The sequence below is a fragment of the Lissotriton helveticus genome, chromosome 9 (genome assembly GCF_964261635.1).
Source record: "Lissotriton helveticus chromosome 9, aLisHel1.1, whole genome shotgun sequence".
Lineage (NCBI taxonomy): Eukaryota > Metazoa > Chordata > Amphibia > Caudata > Salamandridae > Lissotriton > Lissotriton helveticus.
The window spans coordinates 578,025,017-578,047,694 of NC_136070.1; the positions used below are offsets into that span (position 1 = coordinate 578,025,017).

At 48.2% G+C, this 22,678-nt stretch overlaps 1 protein-coding gene across 1 annotated transcript in view; it reads left to right on the top strand.

Moving 5' to 3' along the window:
• The window catches only part of LOC144781602 (nuclear RNA export factor 1-like), a 954,052-nt gene that overhangs the window by 876,706 nt on the left and 54,668 nt on the right, over positions 1-22,678 (top strand). Inside the window, exons 19-20 of the mRNA XM_078660537.1 lie at positions 11,808-11,990; positions 12,453-12,513. Coding sequence (XP_078516663.1) covers positions 11,808-11,990; positions 12,453-12,513 — 244 coding nt within the window. The remainder of the gene's footprint in view (positions 1-11,807; positions 11,991-12,452; positions 12,514-22,678) is intronic.

A 22,678-nucleotide genomic window follows, 5' to 3' on the forward strand; every position in this document is an offset into this window, starting at 1 on the left:
GCCTCTATATATCGATATTTGTTTTCTCAGTAACTACTGAACCGATTTACACCATTTAAGAAAAAGAGTTCTTTCTAAGGTAAGGACTACCTTTATGCCAAATTTGGTGTAATTCCATTCAGCAGTTCGAGCTGTAGCCGTGTTTAAAGTTTCGTAGGGGAAATGCTTTTTTTGACCTCTTATTTATTTATCTCTCAGGAACTACTGAACGGATTTACACCATTCACAAAAAGAGTTGGTTCTCAACCAAGGGCTTCCTTTTTGACAAATTTGGTGTAATTCTGTTCAGCAGTTTGGGCTGTAGCCGTGTCTAAAGTTTCCTATGGGAATTAACATGGAGAAAACACGTTTTGAGACCCCCCTTTTTTCTTGGCCCCCGCTTGCTGAATCACCCCGAAATCTTAGATATAGGAGCGGACCGGAGCGCCCCACTATTTTTGAAAATTTTGTGAAGATTCGTCAACCGGCGCCAAAGTTATTGGCAAAATAAAAAAAATGCTTTTCCTATGGAAGCTAGGTCCTAACTAAAACTACCTACTGGCGACCGCCAGAAGGTAATATGGATAGAATATATATAATGGATATATTTTCTACCCACCATCCGCTATTTGTACTAATACTGTAAGATATACAAATACTGTAAATGCTTGCTTTTCTGATTCAAGCATGTGAATCTATGAATGATCCAATTCTGGAGAAGAAAATAAGTTACTTCCCTGAAACTGCAGTTCTCCAGTATTGGTATATTTCATAAATTCACATGCGACCACCCTCCTTCCCTGAGAGGCTCCCTTTATAGCTCGAGATTATTAATTCCCACTTGTGCTTGAAAATCTGAGGCACTCAGCCTCTGTTTGGAGTATTGTAGAGGGTGCTTTCACCTGATTGGTTTTAGTTCAAGTTTGGTCCTTTTATAAAAAAGGACATAAGTTATTAAACTAACTTTTAATTGCCATTATAACCTATGATAGTGATACATACTGCTTTAATATGGTATTAAGGGCGTCCCACCACGGGGAATGATTCAAGCATGTGAATCTATGAAAGATACCAATACGGGGAACTGCCGTAAGTAACTTATTTTCGGGATAGTGTAACAATTTAGGTCCTGCTATTCGGAGATGTACACGTCACGAGGGAGCTTGAATGAAGCCGCTCTGGGAAATTACCTTTCTGATATAGCTTGCGCCTGGCTTTCGGATGGGCATCGGGAATACCTTAGCCAACCGATTGACGAGACCAATACTAAGACAGCGATCAGCTCTTTCTCCAACAGTAAAGCCCCAGGTCCGGATGGCCTCACAGCTGAGTTTTATAAGGAGTATGCGGATCTGTTAACTCCCTACTTATTAGAGGTGTACGCTGAGGCCCATGACACTGGCATACTACTGTCGTCACTAAGGCAGACTCTAATTATAACACTGCTTAAAAAAGACAAATCCCCCTCTCACTGCGACTCTTATCGCCCTTTGTCGCTAATTAACCTAGACGCCAAAATACTGGCTAAACTACTTGCCACTAAGCTCCAACCGTTGATGTCTTGTCTGATACTGCCTGATCAGTCCGGCTTTATACCGGAGCGGTCTACTTCTCACAATTTGAGGACTATTTTCGCCATATTTCATATTTTATCCCCTGATCTCCTGGCTGCTGCGATCATGTTAGATGCGGCTAAAGCATTTGACTCCATCGAATGGTGGTATATGTTTTACACTCTAAGGCAGTGATTCCCAATCTGTGCGCCGCGGCACCCCAGTGCGCCGTAAAAACTACCCAGGGGCGCCGCGCACCAAACGCACAGTTAGGGAACCAAATTCATTTGTTAATCCCGTCCTGTCAATAATTCAAGCCCGTGATCCACAGGAGCATTGCACGCCTGTTTATAGGGAAATACTGCCGAGTGGTGCAGTACATACATGGGCCGCCGGGGGTTGGCCAGCATCACTCCTAGTGTTTGTAAATAATCTCCGGTGGCAGCTGCTGCGGGGAGACCTGGGCAGAACCTGGCAAGCTGTGGTTAAAAGAGCAGGCTGAGTCTGAGGAGAAAGAAGCCTGGGTGGAGAGAGGGGCTGACAGGAGAGGTTTTACAAGGGGAGCAGGGAGGTAAGAATTCTACAAAGCTTCCCGATTAAATACCATAAGCTCAAACCATAAAAGACAATAAAAACTGGATTAACACACTGACTAAAGTACTTCATGTGCACAGATTCGAAGATTCAAATAGGACAGACAGGCACGTCCGTCCCCCCGTCCCCCCCCCTCTCCACCTCCTCCACAGAACTTGTTGGGTACACAAAGATGTTGGTTACAGGCACCTTAAACTGATGTTATTTTAAATTGCAGCACATTTGCAACATTTAAATATGCAAGAACACATTTACTAGCACATTTGTTCTTTTTGCAAATTTAGTTGCAGCAGTTGTATATAGATCCTGCAAAGGCCCACTATTTAACAAAAAAGCACTTTAAACAAGATTTTTCTCTTTAAAATGAATATGTTCAAAATGGTATAGTTTAAAAACAGTACTGCTTACTGTTATATTTGGTAATTGCATAGTCATTCATTTGTGGTCCAAACTTGTGCCAGCACTGTGCTCAACCTACTTAGAACTGGAGCTCTGCGTTATACCTGAACAGTTTCTGCAGGGGATCACTTTCTGTGTGTCTCTGGGTCGCAGCTTTTGCTTTTCTCTGCTGTAGGGGCAACAGTGCCCCTGTATTGGTCCTACCAATCCGCTTGTAGTAACACCACAGGGCAGCGAGTACCTGACCCAGATAACAAAGAAAACTGCAGGGAATATGTCCTGGCAGCATCTTGGTAAAGTGAGTAATGCACTGCACTGGACAGGGAGAAAAATAGAAGTACTCCAGAGGCTGGGATTACATCCTCCCCACCTGCCCAAAAAAAGTAACATGATGGGGAGCCGCGGCCAACGGACAACAGGTCAAGGGAGCCGGGGGTCAAAAAAGTTTGGGGACCACTGCTCTAAGGCGCATGGGTTTCCCAAACATTTTTTTTAAGAATGGGTGCAACTTCTGTACATCGACCCGTCAGCAAGAGTTCGGGTGGGAGGTCTTACCTCCAAGCCCTTCTCCATTAATCGGGGCACCCGACAAAGCTGCCCCTCTTGCCGCTTCTATTTGCCATTATGCTTGAGCCTCTGGCGTGCGTAATCCGACAACTCCATAGGGCGGCAGCGCTAAATTTTAATCATCGTCCCGTCTGCATCTCTCTATATGCGGATGATATGGTGCTCTTCATTTGTGAACCTCACACATACCTGTCACCGTTCCTTAGGGAATATATTAGATTTGGCTTGTTTTCTGGGCTGCTGATAAATTGGGACAAATCAGTGGTAATCCCTTTGATGCCGATTACGGTACACCCGCAAATGGAATACCCGTTGATATGGTCCACAGACTCGGTGAAGTACCTGGGTATATGGGTGCACCGCGACCCGGAGACAGTCGTGAGGGAAAATTATGGCAGGGCGTGTGCAGATTTAGAACTTTAAGTTAACAGATGGGCCTCACTGCCACTCTCCTTGGCCGATCGTATCGCTATTATAAAAATGATTGTGTTACCGCGGTTCCTTTATTTATTCAACAACATCCCCATCAGATTATCGACACAATTTTTTTGCACACTGCGCACTCATCTTCTTCGCCTTATCTGGAATGGCAAACAAGCTAGAATAGGTTGGCATACACTTACGCTGGATTTCTATTTATATTACCTGTGTGCGCAATTGCAATACGCCGATTATTGGTTCAAACGGCACCCCTTCACACCACATGTGGCTGTTAAAGACGGAGATGCACACCCCACTCCGTTATATGGTATAATCACGCATACAGGTAGGGGTACGCCAAGGACAGAAATTAATACAGTAGACACCACCATAGCTGCTTGGCAAACTATAGGTAAACTGGCAGCAAAACTCCCGATCTATGCTCCAGCCCTGCCGATTGGGCGCCATGCCTCCTTGTCCGTCATGCAAGAAACAGGACCGATTTGCTCTCTTCAGGCTGTCGGTATTCAGCACATGCATGATCTCTATATAGATGGGCATTTTCTCACACGTGGGGATCTTCATGACATTACTAACCAGACACCACTCTTTCAATTCACTATGCACCGCTTAAAACTTGCGCTGAAAACACATTATGACTCCTTTCCTGAGGAGCCACCTCATTGCAGTCATTGCAGCTTCTGCTGGTGGCGTCTTCAACTTAAACAAAAACAGTGGTTCTGTTGGGTATATAGCAAGAGCTACCGAAGATACCACTCTAGCTATCCACTTTTTCAGGTGAACACGCCCCTGAGAATACCACCTCTCCAATCGCCAACCCCTGACTCACACAGGGTCCTAACCCCTACCCCTTTACGTTCACGGGCTGCCCTACACATCCCTCGTCCTGATGAAGACCCGTCCTAGATGCAAATAAATGTGCACTACCTTATAGGGTCGAAACGTCGACGTTGTTCATGTCAACTCGTCCATATGGAGTCACAACAAAAAGCAAGAGAGTCTGTTTTGACTATTTAACTCAGAAGTGGACACACAAGAGTTTAAGTTCTTTGTATTTATATTGAATATATGTCACCTTTTTTACTTTTGTACAGCACGGTCATCACAACTCGCGACCAGTCACTAAGCATTGCACTTCTTATGTGTATTTTTATGTCATTTCTGTCATGACAGCCAGTTGATTTAATGATTAATACATGCACGGTATCTACAATAAGAGATACCATTGAAACCAAAATTGGAGTTGTGTGTCTTTGTGTACTGTACATTCAATGTTGATACATAACTTGTTTTAAGTACATCCAAACAAAGAAATTGCTATATACCCAACAGAACCATTGTTTTTGTTTAGCTTTAGGACCCAGGTTCTGAGGGTCACTGGGTTACCTCATTATAACTAATGGTGGCGCCATCTGAGCGTAAATTGGTAACAAAGCTATACAGGGCAGTGCGAGCTGAAAGAATGAGAGGGGAGGACTTCAGCCTAGCGCTGTGGAATAACGCATTAGATCCTCCACTAACTCCTCTGGATTGGGAACACGTATGCACACTCACAGGCAGGTTGGCCCCTAATGGTAATCTCCGAATAATCCATATCTGATAGAGACTACTAGCCGCAGATTCCTTCATGTAGAATTATCCCCAGGCGTGAGACTGGATCCGGAAAACTTTTTGCCACAGCATCCCTGCGCGCCGGGGGTGGGACGACATCACGTGACTACGCGCACGTAACGTCAGCGAGGGCGCATAAGACCCGCCCCAGCACGCCTACGTCAGTTTTTTTTTCCTTTTCCGCATGCAACGCGAATCCAGTCCTTGCTACAGGCCTGTTTCAGGCCCCTTTTTTCTCCATTTCTTTTGGTGGAACAGTGTGCTAATGCCTCAAAACTTGTACGTTTTGTGGGCGTCTTATGTCGGCAACAGACCCGCACCTCATTTGTATGTGGTGTTTGGGGAAGGATCACAGCACCACTGAATGCGAGGCCTGTCAACAGTTGAAGCCGAAGTCGTGGCGGGAGCGCCGCATGAAACTTCTCTCGGCGCGTCCCTCCAGGTCGACGTCCTCCCCTCGGTCTGCTTTGGCTGACGGCTTCAGGTCCAGCCGTGGTCGTCACCCTCGCCCTTCTCCGATGTCACGTGAGCGTCGCTCCCCGGTGGGTAAATGTTGCAATTTGTCGCCGGGTGCTGGTTTCCGGCCAGCTGGGGACATGGACTCTCTGCGGGTGATACAGCCTGCGTGTGGTCCTATCCACCATTTCCCAGTGTTGGAGCGTCGAGAGTCCAAATGGAGACATACGCAGCGGCATTGCAGGCCTGGCTGGCTCCTTCCCCTCCTGGGGCATCGGCGGACCCCTCGCCTTGTGCAGGTCCCCTCCGCTGCGCCGCCGGTGGCTCCGGCCCCGGAGCCGACTTGTCCAGATCCAGGCTTGGAGGGTGTGGTGCTGTTGGGGTGCGGCTCCTCTGGGGCACCTCTTTCATGCCATGGCGTCTCTGCCTCGCAGCAAACTCCTGCGGGAGTCCCTGTGGTGTTGCGGGAGGTCGCCGGGGCTCCGGTCGCATTCCGCAGCCCCTCTCAGTCCTTTGACAAGGTGGTCCTGTCTAAGGCCGAGGTGACGCTGCTACTGCGCCGGCAGCAGCTGGACCGTGCGGAGCCACAGGGGTCGGTGAACCCTCCTCGTCCAGCTTCGGATCGAGGCCGGGTGAGGACCCCTCGCCCCTCTCCGGGCCCCTCTCGTTCCTCCCCACAGGCGGCTGCCTCGACGGGGGGCGAGTCAGAGGTGGAATCGTCCCTGGCACTGCCTCATGGGTTGCCGAGCGATCTACGCCTCATTCTGGGCCGCGACTGGCGGAGGTCTTCGTGTCACTCCCCAGGCCCATCTTGTTCCCCCATGCGGGTGGCTACCTCGGTAGAGGTCAGGTCGGCGCCGCCCGGGGCCGGTCGACGCCAGCCCCACTCCGGGTGACTTGGAGGAACCTTGTCCGGCGACGCTGAATGGTGCCGACAACCTCCCTCAGGCAGCGGACTCTACGCTCCACGCAGGGGTCGTACCGCGGAATCGTCTTCAGACGCTCCTTCTTCTCCGGAGGCAGGCTGTATATTGGTGTCCTCTTCCCACGGAGACTGGCCGCCGTGTGCTGTCTTTTTCACCAGCGTCGAAGGGCGGCTCCCCACCCTTCATGAGGCAGAGGTGTTCGCCGGAAGAGCGGCAGGTCCCTCTGACTTCCAGGTCTGGCCATTGCCCGTCCCGCTTGGCCTCGGGGACGGCCGCCTTAGTTTGCAGCCATCGCCCACGGAGGAGCTGCTTTCCTCGCTGCGGGGCCCTACAGAGGCGGGTGCGGCCTAAGCTCACGCGGTGTCCACGGCTGTGGGCATCCTGCGCATGGGTGACCCGGTGGCTCGCTTTCCGGCGAACCATCTATTGGAAGTCCTCAACCAGGGCTCTGTTGGGAGAGAAACCTTACTTCCCTTTGACGGTTCCCTCCTTTCTTCCTTGACGGGGGCTTAGAGGCGTCCTGCCTCAGGGGACTCGGTGCCTCAACATCTTCTGCACCAGCATCATCTGGCGCCGCGTGACCCAGCATGCCTTTCCCTCCACCCCTCTGCCTCCAGTCCTCTTTTGCGGACTGCTTTTCCCTCCCTGCCGCAGCTGTTGACTTTGCCATCCCGAGAGGCCCGCTGGCTGGATTCTTGGGTGCGCAGCATGTTTGCCTCGACCAGCGCTGCCCTGCGGGCCCTGAACACCTTGTGTGTGTGGGCTCGGGCCTTCTTCTGTTTGTGGGACTCGGCTGAGACTCTGGGATATGCTGCGCCCCAGGAGGGTGGTCAAGTGGACTTGAGGCATCATGCGTTGGATGGCCGGGAGCTTGCGGCGTTTATTCTCCGCTCCGGACATATCAGAGGTGCTGGGCCGGGCCATGGCTTCCTCGGTCGCTCTCCGTCGCCATGCTCGGCTTCGGGATGGAGTATTCCCTGAGAATGTTCGGGAGCGACTCATTAACCTTCCTTTTAATGGCAGCCTGTTGTTCCATGCCCCGGGGCTCTTGGCAGGACTCTGTCCTCCTCCTCCGCCTTATCCTCATCCTCCTCCGTCCCCTCCTCAGTGACTCCTGAGTCGGGTTGATTCTGGGCCTTCTTAGGCCAGTTGTTTTGGCTGTGGAGGGTGATTTCTGGCCATTTGCGTCCTTCCTTGGGACTTTGGCATTGTTGGCTGCTGGACGGCCCTTTTGTTGATTGTGTGGTGTAGGAATTTTTGCACAGACTTGTCCCTGAGATTAGGCCTTCTGCTTGCTTGGGCTGCTTGTCAAGCCTTCGCGGGGGTGTTTTTTTTCCCCGTGTCTCTTTTGTTTGTTCCTCTGCTGCGGAAGTTCTTCAAACGAGGGTTCCCATATTTTGGGACTTATCGTACCCTAGGTGGTGTAGTGGTAGCTGTCATATGGCTTGCGCTCTGCTAGGGGGTTCTGGTCGCCTTTGGGTGCCTGTTCTCCATGGCGTTGCTGTAGATTGCTTTTGCTTCTTGAGGTCGTGTGCGCGGCTCCTCGTGGTGGTGGGCCCGGGCATCTCCTCCTCTCCCTGCTCCTGCCCTGAGGTCTGGGATGATCCTGTGTTCTCCCTTGCTGGGCATTGCCTCCTCGGCCTCGGGCTGTTCTTCTTGCTTCTGGCAGCTTTGACTGCTGGCGCTGTTCTGGCTGGCAGGTTCGCCTTCTTTTCCCTCGTTGCCTTGGGTCCTCTAGGCTTCGGCTTCGTCTTCCGCTCTTCCTGTCTTGGCATGGGGTGGCAGCTGGTTTGCCTTGTGGGGGAGTGTGTGCTTCGGTCTCTCCGACCTTGCCCTTGGTTCCTCTGCTGCGAGGTTGCAGGCCTCTTCAGGCTTCTTCTTCTTCTTCTTCCTCCTACATCCTATTGGCATCGGTGGGGTTCTGCTGTGGGGGTTCCCCTTGCCTGGCAGGGAAGAGGTTCTACCTGGTCCACAAGTCTGGTCCCCTTGGGGCCCTCTGTTCTGTATTGGCTGGTGGGGTCCTTTCGCAGACCCTCCTTCCCAGGGGGTATTTCTAGGGTATCTATTCTACGTGAAGGACTCTGTGGCTAGTAGTCTCTATCAAATGTACGAGTTACTTACCTTCGGTAACGATGTATCTGGTAGAGACGATTCACGGCCCGCCCTTCCTCCCCTATTAGATGTGTTGTACCCTTAAACACACACACTGCCTATGCAGGCTGCATGTTTTGGTGCAGAACAAAGTGAAAAGTCGACATGGCACACATCCCTGTGTGCCATGCATACAACCCACCGCCCTGGCATAGACCAGTCACCCCTTTAGCTGGGTGCCCTATGCCACTGGTGAGGGTACAGGTGCATGAGCCCTGTACCCCTACAGTGTCTTAAGTCCATTCTTAGACATTGTAAGTGCAGTGCTGCCATTAAGAGTATATGGTGCTGGGAGCTTGTCATTACGAACTCCACAGCACCATAATGCCAGTGTGGGATTTAATGAAAAATGCACACAAAGGGTATCTTAGAGATGCCCCCTGAAAAACGACCAGCCTCTGGTGGGTTCCCTGACTGGTACACACCAGCCTGCCACAATGAGACATGTTTCTAGACCCCTAGGGTGGGAGCCTACGCTCCCTGAGCCCATAAACAAAGCCTTTCCTGGGTGAAGGTGTTCACACCTCCACCAGGAAGAGTCATCTAAGGCAGAGGAGCTTCAAAGGCCTGGCAGCCTTTGTAATGCGACCGAGTCTCTCCTGCAATCAGGAGTAGACCCCCTTCCTATCTCCCCTCCTTTTAGGCGGGAAGGCAGGCGGCAAAAACTAGCACGCCCAGAAGGTGTGCCCACCTCTGCCAACTCCACCCCTCAGGTGGGGGAGGCGATGTAAAGCCCACTCTTCAGCGCCTGCCATCTTGCAGATGGCAGGTACTCCTCAATCAGGATTAGGGATTGTGCTCACTCCTCCACGTGGGGTGAGCACACCCAGGGTGTAGTCACCCTAAGGTCAGTAGCCCTTTGGCTACTGACCTCAAGACCCCTAAAATGCCCCTAAATACAGTATTTAGGGGGCAGCCCTGAACCAAGAAGGCAGATTCCCAGGACCTAAGAAGAAAAAGGACAACAGAAGACGCCCAGCAGAGGAGACTGCAGAGACCAACTGACTTGGCCCCAGCCCTACCGGCCCTTCTGCAGTTTCCAGAGATCCTCTGCCAAAAATAAGTCTTTTTGTGCAGCAAGCGACCTCCAGAACCCCTGGGAGGACTGACTGCCTTCAACAAAGACTGGATCTCCTGTGAACAGCAGTCCTGTTCAGAAGAAACCCTAAAGAAAGACTCCAAGCCTGCAGAGGGAAAAAAAACCCGACGCATGGAACCACTACTGCACCTGACGCCTATGACCTGAGTTTGAGTGGCCCACTGGTCCCAGCAAGGTCCCCTAGCGCTCCAGAGTCCAAGTCCACCATGGGTTGACCCCTCCAGGACTTCCCGACGTCGCCTGCAGCCTATGTACGGAGACCCCCCCCCCCCCAACCGCGAGTGGCCTAGTAAGGTGAAATACGACCTCAAAATATACCCCTGCATCCAGCCAACCTGCGCCCTGGAGAATGGAACCCGAGTGGCACCTACGTCCCCGAGCCCTCCAATTTCCCTGCCCAGCTGTTGGTATCTCCTAGAAGTCTTCCTGGACCGAGCCTGCAGCAGAAAACCAAAACCGAAATTCCCATTGAAAACAACAGGGCACCCGATGCCAAACCCGCACCCTGCAACCGGCCACCGCTGAGGGTGCACTTTTTGTCCTAAACAGGATCCCCTTTTGCCCTGAGCCTAACACCAGGAGCTTGGCTTTCACAACCTTGTGGCCTGCTCGCCAGCAACCACCAACCGGAGGCCCCCTATTCCTTATTGGATAACATTGGGCCTCAGCACTCTGCACCCGACCGCCCTAGTGCCTCCGAGGGTGTAACAAGAGTGCATCTTTGACCCTGGGGGACCCCAAGAGTGGAGTTTGAAAACCTAAAGAAATTCTTTAAAATTGAACTGTTTAACAAAAACGATTTTACTTATCTGTTTACAGGAAATGTCACAGAGTAGTATCCAGGCATACTACTCAGAGTAAGAAAATGTATCTCAAAGGTAACTTACCTGTAATCTTACTGAAAGTCCCATTCAAAGTATATGTATTGTATTCTGAAAAGCATTGCATTATCAGTAACACATCTGTAATGAAATCAAAGTACATTTACAATTGGAAACCAAAATGTGGTACATCTGTATATTTACTGCAAAGTACTTATCATTTACCTGTGCCAGGCTTGCTTGGTTCTAGGAAATAAAATAACTAAAAGAATATTTTTGATACAAAAACAATTGGTCTGAAGTTCAGTCTTTGAGTGTGGGAATTCATTTGCTGACTGAGTGTGTACAACAAATGCTTAACACTGTCCTCTGATACTGCCTTACTGCTCAACCACACTACCACAAATAGAGAGTGAGGTGCTATCTAACTTTACCTCTGCCTACCTTTGGGTTTCCACTGGACTCTGTGCACACTATACCTCACTTTGGTATAGTATATACAGAGCCAGCTTCCTACAATAGGCCCTGGGTACCTGATTGGCAGGAACCCAGGGCACACTCAGTCAAAGCACATCAGCAATTCAGCAAAATGTGGGGGCAACCATGCAGAAAGAGGGCACTTTCACACAAGAATTTCTGTAAGAGACTGGTAACTGCAATTTACTTAGACATGGCTGGTGCCTGTTCTAAACCGCTTTCTTGGAGGACAGTGGTCTCGGCTCAAATGTTTTTGTCTCACATTTCACAGTCCTGGATTTAGGATTCATATTATGGTTTAGGGGCCAACACCATTATATTTAACATTACCTTCATGAATATCTGCTTACATTATTATGTTCACTCAAAACAGTGTTGTTGGGAGTGGAGCAGGGGGGTGACAGTTAATTCTTTCAGGGTTCTTATATCTTGAGTGATAAGGGAACTGCTTTCATGTCATCCAAAGCGAAATTAACTCCTTTGGAATAGGACCAAAGGCTGTGTACCTGAATTACTACAGAGAGTAACTTGGTCCAACTTCTTGGTGGTGGGCTCAGTGCCTAAACACTGGATGACCACCTGTTTAACCCAAGGGACTAGCCTTTGTGCTGTTTGTTAAAAGACTCTGGGTTACCTCTGTGTTATCCCCTTAACTTAGTAAGCTGTTACCTTGGTGGTATGTTGAGTAACCATTGGTAACCGGTCAATACTCTGTGCTCTCATTCTCTTGCAGACTCCGTATAGTGAATGACCAGCTCCATGTTCGTGAAGCCACTCCAGAGGAGATCCGCGAAGCATTTGTCACGTCAGCTCCTACGCTGTCCAGCAGCCCGGTGCCCACCCTTCCCTCGACGCACCAAGAAATGATCCAAGCCTTCTCACTGCAATTCGGCATGAATTTGGAGTGGTCGCAGAAGTGAGTGTTTTCTACTATTGTCTCCAACCCTTACTGTCCCACCCTCCTCCTTTCTTCCCATTCACCATGTACTCTGCATATTTTTAGCTCTACCTTAACCATCCTGATGGTTTTATCACATCTTTAATGTCAGTTTGTCAACTTTTTGTTCCATTTTGATATCTTCAGCAATTTGTATTGGTCTGGCTTATGTCTGTTGCTGACTTGTCTCCTTTTCTACTCGTTTGCTTAATCTTCATGCTACTTTACTCTTCACCTCTTCACTAACTTTTTCCATGGCACCCCGCCCTCCTTATTTTTTCATTTTACTCTGCCTCTATCACAGCCTGTCTTGACTTCAGTCAGATTTCACACAAACATCTCCTTTTGCCCCCCCACACTTCTTCAACCCCTCCACACTTTCACAGTCCCCACCCTCTCTAGTTTTCCTCCACGTCTGATGTTCTCTTGATTTCCCAATAGGTGCCTTATTGACAATCACTGGGACTTTGCCCTGGCAGCACTGATCTTCACCAAGCTTAAGGTGAGAGGACTGTAACAGAAATAAAGGTATTACCCAGTTTTAATTTCTAGATCATTTTGGGCAGGACATATGGCTTGGTAGATATAGTCTCTTTCATTAACCTCAGTCTCATTTCTTGGTCTGCCACCTCATATCCTTCCCCATGTTTTGCATTCATACCCTTTAGAAGTCTTCCTGTAAGTCTGAGTAAATTTTTAAAATATTTTTGCTAGACATATACCCTACAGGTGAATACTAGAACTGCACAAACTAGGCGCTTTGAACCATGAGCCTTGTCGAATCACATGCTGTGGCGTTATCCTACAATCTTGTGGTTTCATCTGGAATTGAATGGATGATTTGTGAAAACTAAACTTAAACTTCAAAATCCTGCCATCCCTTCCCATGCACATACATCTTTTAAGGTCTTCTCCTGACGTGTAGGCAATTTGGAGAACTTATATTCAGCATTCGTCTGGTTCTTTTAGCAGATTTAAGACTGGGTACAAGTGCCACTGGATTTACACTCTGGCTTGCCCACAACTTGCCTACCTTCAAGAGCTCTAGTTCTTACTGTGTCTCAGGTGACTTGATGTCTTCATTGAATTCTTATTTTTCCTGAGTAAATAGATTTACACCAAGAGCTCTGGTTCCACATTATTATTTTGCCTCCAGGATGACAACCATGCTGTGGGGAAAGGGTTTTAAAAGGATGTAGATCTTGTAATCTGAAGCTGACACACCTAAAATGATTCTGGCAATTCTTGGTTCCCCTGAAGTCAGACTGGGAACCCTCCGTAGTTCTTGTTAACAGAGCCGTATTCCAGTGCAGCAACTGACATTGAAAACTACACTACAAGTAGCCCATCAACCTGAAGTATGGCTAATCTTGTGAAGAGGCCCAGAGTTCCAACCTTCCTCAAAGGCACCAACTGCCAGTTCGCCAGCCTCGTTTCTTTAATGGATTTGCATGATTTAATCATTCCCTGTCATCAAAGTGGGAGTCTCTTTGTAACTTAAAAATAGCACTAAACGGCACCGACATACCTCATTCTAAAAGGCCCAAACGTTCGCCAGTAAGGTGGAAGTGCTCTCTGATGTCTTTATACCTCAGATGTCTACCACAAGTCGTATGGAAGGAAGTGCCAGAACTTTTCTCTTGCTTAAGGTACAGGTGAGTGACTGTTTGGACCTTTTTCCTTGGTATTAGATGGACTATTAAACCCTACTGTGTCTTAAAAATGGCAGCCACAGAAAAATCTAGGAAAAGCTTTTTTTAAAGCTTGTGATTCCTGTGGGAATATGAAGGCTTTAACTGATCCTCCCAAGAGGTGCATCGACCGTCTCTACCCAGATCACAAAGACTGCAGGATCTGCAGAACATTCTCGGTCAAAACCCTCAGTGGTCATGAGGGGAGACTTCTTAAATAGATTCAGAAAAATAAAGCATCTGAGCAGAACAGCACACTTCAAGGTATAAATCTGAGACCAGGCCCTTCAAGTACAGGAAAATGAAAAGAGAAAAGAAGCCAGGTGCTCCTGAATCTTATAAAATCAACTGTTGGCCAAGGAATCGGCCTCACATGAACCAGAGGAAAAACCGCACACAAATAAGCTCTAAAAAAGTCAGTAGGTATGCCTTCTCTAGAGAAGGAGCCCATGAGAAGGCATTCTCCAACATATATGCCTCTTCCATCATCTTCACTGACTACAAAACTGAAAGTGAGCCCACCGGCAACAGTAAGTGTGAGAAAATGGGGTTCTGTTGCAGTACCTCTTCCCTCCCCCCACGCTTTTTGCATGGCTGTTTATGGAACTTTGACTGTAGAGTACTGGGTCTCTGTAGTCCAGGTTCCTAGCACCAGTGTTCGTTCCCCAAAACTGATTCACTATCCCCTCTAAGTACTCAGTAAAAGGTACAGCGGTACCTAGAGCATTGGGACTCACTTAGGCCATACATACTGCCACTGCAGCATGCATGGCCTGGTGCAGACAAAACAAAGTCGACATGGCACACTGCCAGTGTGCCAAGCCATCTAGCACTGCCCAAGATATAGTTAAGTCACCCCTCTAGCAGGCCTTACCCGCCCTAAGGCAGGGTGCACTATATCACAGGTGTGGGCATATCTGCATGAGCACACATGCCCCTCTACAGTATTAGGGTATATTCCTTAATATTGTAAGTGCCAGGGAAGCCATAGAGAGTACATGGACTGGGAACATGACAACTAGAGTTCCCCAGCACCATGATGGCTTCACTGAAGCCAGCAGTGTTTGGCACCACACAACTCTTTGCAATAAATCCACACTGATGCAGTGTTAGATTTATTGAACCATGTACTCAAAGGGCACCTCAGAGGTACCCCCTGAAAACCTACCAACCCTGGTGTGGTCGCTGACTGGCTTTATGCATCCTGCCACACACAGACATGTTTCAGGACTCCTGGGTGCAGAGCCTCTGCACTCTGGGACCGGAAACAATCTCATCCTGGGCAGAGGTGTGTCACACCTCCTCCCCCAGGATGGGCCAGTGCTAGAAGGGGATGCTTCAAAGGCTTTCCGCTTTTGTAATGCGACCCCAATCCTCTGCTGCTAGCAGCAGATGGAAGCTCCCCCCCGGTTTACACCCTCATTTTTGGCGGTAAAACCTAGATGATTCTCTACTAAATGCCCCTATATTTAGACGACACCCCTGCAGAGAAGATTGAATATGATGACTGCCTTGACCCCAACCCTAACGACCTGTCGCCAGCGTTGATGACCCCGTGACCTATCTTGCAGTCAGTGACCTCTGAAAAGCATGGGAGAACTGCTGCCTTCAAAAAAGACTCATCTCCCAAGGGTAGCAGACATGTCCAGAAGAAACCTACTACAATGACCACAGATATAGGTGAATCTGCGTCTCTTGCCCACTCTGCACCGGACGCCCACAGCCCGAGTCTGAGTGGCCCTCCTGCCCAGTGAATTCACCCCCGGCGATCCAGACTCTAGTGCTGGCTGAACTCTCCTGACTTCCACAATGGTGCCTACACTGTGAACCTGAAGGGTCTCCCGCACACCCCCACCTCAACCTGCCTGGTAAGAAGAATAACGAAGTCTAAATGCACCCACATCCCCCATGAAGAACTTGACCAGCGATGCCCCTGTGACCCCCAGTATTTCAACTTACCTGTGCTGTCCCTGGTGTTCTGCCTGCACCTTCTGGTTCAACGCCTGCAGCGTGTCATCCAAAAGGAGATTCTCCATTGAACAGCATTGGGTGCCCGGTGCTGAAATAGCACCCTGCACCCAGCCGCCCCTATGCCGGTGGTGGTGTATGTTTGGTGCTGCTTTGTTGCCCCGTGCTTGGGCAATCCTCCAACCCTTGGCCCCTGCAACCAATCCACTTACCTACAAGCAGTGTGGCTCTACGCACCCCGAGTCTTCATCAAAAAGCATTGGTCCAAACTCTGATTATGACCTCTGCACCCAACTGCCCCTATGCCGCAGATGGTACAGTTTTGGTACTCACCTGACTTGCTGACCTGGGACCGAAGACTTGATTTGTAAGTGTGGCACTTACCTGTTACACCGCATTATTGTTCCCCTCTATAGGATAACATTTAACTGCTTCAAAAATATTTTAAGCGTTGACTTTTGAAAGTAAAGATTGTTTTTATTTAAAAACAAACTGTTCGACGCATATGAGATGCAGATCACACACTTTGCACTAGATCGCCATCTGGTGTTGGGCTCGGATGGTTGCACCTTGTTGTTGTCTTGGAAGAAGTCTTTGTAGTCACAAGATAGGTGACGCCTCCCTTGGACGATAGTGCTCAAGGGCATCGACTCCATCCTTAGATTGTATTTTTCCGCCATTGGGTTCGGATGCAACTTTTGCACACCGGTTCGAAGCTTCATTTTCAAACTTTTTCAACGTGCAAAACTTTCTCTAACTCTTCGATTTTGACTTCAAACATCCAAATCTTCGACGTGCCTTTCATCGGCTTGATTCCGGTCGTCGACGCGGGCCACTGGGCCTATCAATGCCATTAAGGCCTACGGCTCATGGAAAGGACGCCATTCAAAAAATGTCCCCAGTGTGGAGCAAAGTTCCCACACAGTGACCATCATAAGGTCTATAACCTGTGCCTCTCACCAGAACACGACAAGTCCAGCTGCCCAGCCTGCGCCTCTTTTCGATCGAAAAAGACTATCCGAGATCGTTGGGCGACGACACATCATGGCGCAGAGATCAGCTCCGGAACCTGTAGACATCTTCGACGAAGGCCCAGATGTCCCAGAAGAAGATTCCGAAGATCTGAAAATCGTGTCAGAGGCAGAAGACTCTGATGCCCCATCACTCCTGGTCAACGAGTGAGTACTACTGCCCCTACCCCAACCCCACTGCCAAAACAGAAGGCACTGGTCAAGACTTCGCCTGTTGAACCCAGTCACGACCGAAAGCAAACTTCAGAAGCCCCGCCTCCGGGCCTGGCTCCGAAGAAGAAATACAAGCCTTCCGGTAGCTCGGGACCGAGCAAACCGCATGTAATAGCCCCACCAGCGCCTTCGGTGCCGAAGCCTAAAGAACACTCTGCTCCAAAATCGGTTCCGACTCCTACCGCGCCAAAAGACAAACCGGCCTCAAACACCTCGAGGCTTATGAATAAAACGGCTTTGAACACTTCCAAGCCTAAAGATCACGCTTCGACTCCGAAACCCAAGCCTTCGGAACCGAAAAACAAGCCAAAGGATTCTACCACACCTACTAAGCCAAAGAGCACAAAACTCAACCCCACTCCGAACCGAAACAAACGCGCCGAAAGCGGTATTCGAGGAAGAGGAACTTTTTCATCCGGATCCTGTAGATACCAAGCAAAAAAAATCTACATTAATCCCAAAACAGGACATGTCACAGCTGTGCCTTCCAACAAGGGGAACTCAGACACTCCAGTGCCTGTCAAGAAGAAGGATTGTGCCACTTCACCTATGCCTCCTCCTTCTCCTGTCCTTCCTTGTAATCCCCTTCCTCTCCCTAAACCTGTTACACCACCTCAACCTGTAATTTCTCCACCACATACACACCACAAGATGATGATGATGACGACTAAGGGGGGGGGCACCCTAATGACCCGTTCACGGATCCAGACGATATACCACAGGACGATTCGGATTACAATGACCCAATAGATCCAACAGACCTCCCAAGCCCCAGCCATACCCAACAAAACCATCTCCCCCAGACGACAATATTGGTTTTGGACATCTCATTAATAGAGCTGCTGTTTTTCACGGTGTGACTATGCACTCAGACACACCAGAGGAGGATTTCCTTTTAGATACAATTGAACAGTCCCAAAAAACTGTATAAATATTACCAATGATTAAAGGGGTCATTAGGCATGCCCCTGACATATTCAAAGATCTTGTACGAGCCAGGATTCTTAATCCTAGAATCGATAAAAAATATAGTCCTAACCCTGCGTATATTATACGACAGCTGCCTTTGGATTCACTAGTAGTTTCCAACGCTAAGAAGCGCAGTAATTCACAAACCTCGGGGGTGCACCACCCTGATAAAGAATCCAAATTACTAGATGCATCTGGCAAAAAGGTAGCTGCGCATGCGGCCAATCACTGGCGCATTGCCAACACTCAAGCACTGTTGGCTAGATATGATAGGGCCCACTACGACCAGCTGGAGACCCTATTACAGCATTTGCAGGACCAATACAAAACTCAAGCAATTGACCTGATTAAAGAGGGAAAATTGATAACAAATTCCTCAATTAAATGCGCCCTTGATGCAGCAGACACTGCTTCTAGGTCCATTAATACTAGTGTACTGCTCAGACGACATGCCTGGCTACGCATTTCAGGCTTTAAGCAAGAGGTTCAGACAACCATTCTAAATCAGCCGTTCAATCAAGAACAACTTTTTGGACCGGCTGTGGACGCTGCTCTTGAAAAGATGAAGAAAGACACAGAGACTGCAAAGTCCATGGGAGCACTGCAGTCTCCACACACACGTGGCTCTTTTCGTCGCTCCTTTTAAAGAGGAGCCTCTAAAAACGTGGGTACAGATAGCTCATCTTTGTTTAAAAACACCACCCAAACATCCTCCAACAGAGGATATTTTCGAGGAGGATACAGAGGGAATAATAACAAAGATAGAGGCCGCGGTAACAATAACACTCGCACCTCCCCTGACGCTAAATTCCCCCCAGGCCATTCCACTCCGGTCGGGGGAAGATTATCACAGTTCCTACCTATCTGGAACTCCATCACAACAGACGAGTGGGTAAGACAAATTATCTAATATGGTTACTGCCTGGAACTTACAGCTACCCCCCCAAACATACCACCCAAGCAGCATCCAATGTCCACAGAACATCTTACACTTTTAAAACAAAAAGTTCTCTCACTGCTTCGAAAGTAAGCCATAGAGCCAGTACCCTTACTACATCAGGGAACAGAAGTTTACTCCCTATATTTCCTAATCCCCAAAAAGGACGGGACCCTAAGGCAAATACCTGACCTTAGACCCCTCAATCTGTATATACACTCGGATCACTTTCACATGATCACTCTCCAACAAGTGCTTCCACTGCTCCAACAAGGAGACTTCCTTGCCACATTAGATCTCAAGGACGCCTACTTCCACATTCCCATACATCCTTCTCACAGGAAGTATCTAAGGTTTGTAGTGGAAGGACAACACTATCAGTTCAAAGTCCTTCCATTCGGGGTCACCACTGCACCAAGAGTGTTTACCAAGTGCCTTGCAGTGGTAGCAGCACACCTAAGAAGACAACAAATCCATGTCTTCCCACATCTGGACCACTGGCTAATAAAAGCCAAGTCATTCAACCAGTGTGTTCAACATACTCATCAAACTGTTCAAACACTGCACAACTTGAGATTCACAATCACCTACACCAAGTCGAAGCTCCAGCCCTCTCATGTACATCAATATCTAGGGGCCACAATGAACACTTCTACTGCTCTGGCGTATCCCAGTCCAGCCAGGATAGCCAGTATTAAAGCTCTAATTACCAAATTTCAAACACAACACTCTCTCCCAGCCAGAGTGTTCATGCAACTCATAGGCATGATGGCATCTTGCATATTTATTGTACCTTATGCAAGACTTCAAATGTGTCCCTTACAGGAATGTCTAACACATCAGTGGAATCAGGTTCAAGGACAACTTACAGATCTGGTGTTGGTGGACAGCCGCTGACATCGCTCTCTGCAGTGGTGGAACACAACAAACTTATCCAAGGGGCGGCCGTTCCTCGAGTCAGTTCCACAGATAGTTCTACCAACAGACGCATCACTTACAGGATGGGAACCCATCTACTCAATCACACCACTCAAGGCAAATGGACCACTCAACAGAAGGTGCTCCATATCAATCATCTGGAACTATAAACAATATTCCTAGCACTGAAATAATTCCAACTCCATGTACAAAACAAGGCTGTCCTGATCCGGACGGACAACATGACAGCCATGTATTACATACAAAAAAAAGGAGGCCCACATTCTCTGCAGCTGTCCCAGCTCGCTCAGAACATTTGGAGGTGAGCCATTCCACAAAACATATACCTGCTTGCAGAACACCTTCCAGGAGTTCACAATCAGAGTGCGGATCTGTTAAGTCGACAGACACAACAGATTCACGAATGGGAACTACATCCACAAGTTCTTCTACCATTTTTCTAAATGTGGGGCCAACCAGACATAGATCTGTTTGCCACACACGAAAACGCAAAATGACCAACCTTTGCCGCCAAGTTTCCACACTCGCTGTCCAAGGGCAATGCGATATGGATGAACTGGTCAGGCAGATTTGCGTACGCTTTTCTGCCATTCCCACTGATTCCACTAGTGGTACACAAGCTCCGACAACAGTCTCTAAAATTGATCCTGGTGGCTCCCACATGGGCACGTCAACCGTGGTTCACAACACTGTTGGAACTCTCACTAGTTCCACACCAAAAACTATGTCTGTCCCCATCACTACTAACACAGAACCATGGAGAGATAAGGCACCCCGATCCAACTCAGCTGAATCTGGCAATCTGGCTCCTGAAGTCCTACAGTTTGGTTATCTTAACCTTCCACCGGACTGTATGAACATCATTAAAGAAGCCAGGCGCCCTACCACCACAGCTTACTATGAGGCAAAATGGAAGAGATTTGCCATTTACTGCACTAACAATCATATTGATCCACTGGATACGTCCATCCAGAACATCATTTGCTACTTACTACATTTGCAAAGATGTAATTTAGCGTACTCATCCTTACGTCTACATCTAGCAGCACTTGCAGCTTACTTACAAACCAGACAACACTTGTCACTTTTTAGGGTCCCAGCAATTAAAGCCTTTATGAAGGGCCTTAAAAGAATCATTCCTCCCAGATTACCACCCTCTCAGGTGTGGAATCTCAACATTGTACTTACTAGGCCCATGAGACCCCCATTTGAACCTTTACAAAAATGTAAACTTCAATTTCTCACATGGAAAGTAGCTTTCCTTATTGCAATCACCTCTCTCAGAAGAGTAAGTGAGATCCAGGCTTTAACCATACAAGAACCCTTCTTACAAATACATCGTAACAAGGAGGTTCTAAGAACAAATCCAAAATTCCTTCCTAAAGTCATCTCTGCTTTTCATCTTAACCAATCGGTAGAGTTACCAGTGTTTTTTCAAAACCCAGACTCCGTAGCAGAGAGAGCTCTTCACACACTAGACGTCAAAAGAGCTCTACTTTTTTACTTTGACAGGACTAAATCGTTTCGGAACAAAGCAATTGTTTGTAGCTTTCTCCCCACCACATAAAAGTAATCCCCTCTCTAAAGCTGGGATTGCAAGGTGGATTGTTAAATGTATCCAAATATGCTACCAAAAAGCCAAACGCACATTGACAATTCCCCCTAGAGCGCATTCAACACGCAAACTAGGGGCTTCCATGGCATTCTTAGGGAACATTCCCTAGAAGACATTTGTAAGGCAGCCACATGGTCTACAACACACACCTTCACTAAACACTTTTGTGTTGACGTGCAGGCCAAGCAACAAGCTTCTGTGGGCTAACCTGTTCTTAAAACACTCTTTCAAACTACTGCAACCGATACAGGTGACCACCGCTAGGGGAGATATTGCTGTACAGTCTATGCAAAGTGTGTGATCTGCAGCTCATATGAAGAACTGCCCAAAGTGCGGATTAGAAAAAGCCGATCATCTGCACATGTTCCGGCAGTGCCCCCAACTCGATGGTTTTTGGAACGAAGTGGGTAAGACATTAGATGAGGTGCTAGGAAGACATCTCCCTGTAAATATTGACCTAATTATTTTTGGAGTATTGGGTTCCAATTGTATAGAAAGATTGCCAAAATTGCAAGAAAGTCTAGTATTTTTACTGATTTTGTTGGCCAGAAGAGAGATCTGTGTGAAATGGGTGAGTCCAATCCCTCCGCTACACAGGGAATGGTTGGCTTCAGTATTGAGAAAATATAAAATGGATAAAAAGAGATCTCCGAGTAAAAAATATAAATTCTGGGAGATCTGGGAAAACTTTCAAGCTGGTTAATACATGGATAGCTGTTTTGAATACCAATGGCCAAGGGTGGCTAAATGTTCCAACGTCCAATGATTATGCGATAGCAATATCCGATCCAGGCTGAGACCTGCTAGAGTAGCCATGGTGGCTAGCTCAACTCCCCCGGTGTACCCCCAGGTATAGTAATGGAAATAAGGGGATCCAGCCCTCTCTCAAATAGCACAAGGCAGACTGCCACGATCCAGAACCAAAGCAGTGAAGGAAAAGGACCAAGAAAGGAGGGCCCCCGACAAATCCTTTACTAATAATATTGCACAATGAGGACAAAAAAAAAAAGATCTGCAGCTCATATGCCTCGAACAGAAAATGCTACTTACCAGAATGCATCTGTTCTTGGCATGTGGAGCTGCAGATCCACACACGCCCACCCGCCTCCCCGGGACCTGTATCTGTTCCAGTACTATCTTACTTAGATATACACACATGGACATCTTTTTCTTTTCTACTAACTACATCAGTTCCCATCATGGCGAAAAACAATCTAAGGATGGAGTCGATGCCCATGCGCACTGTCGTCCAAGGGAGGAGTCACCTATCTCGTGACTACAAAGACTTCTTCCAAGACAACAAC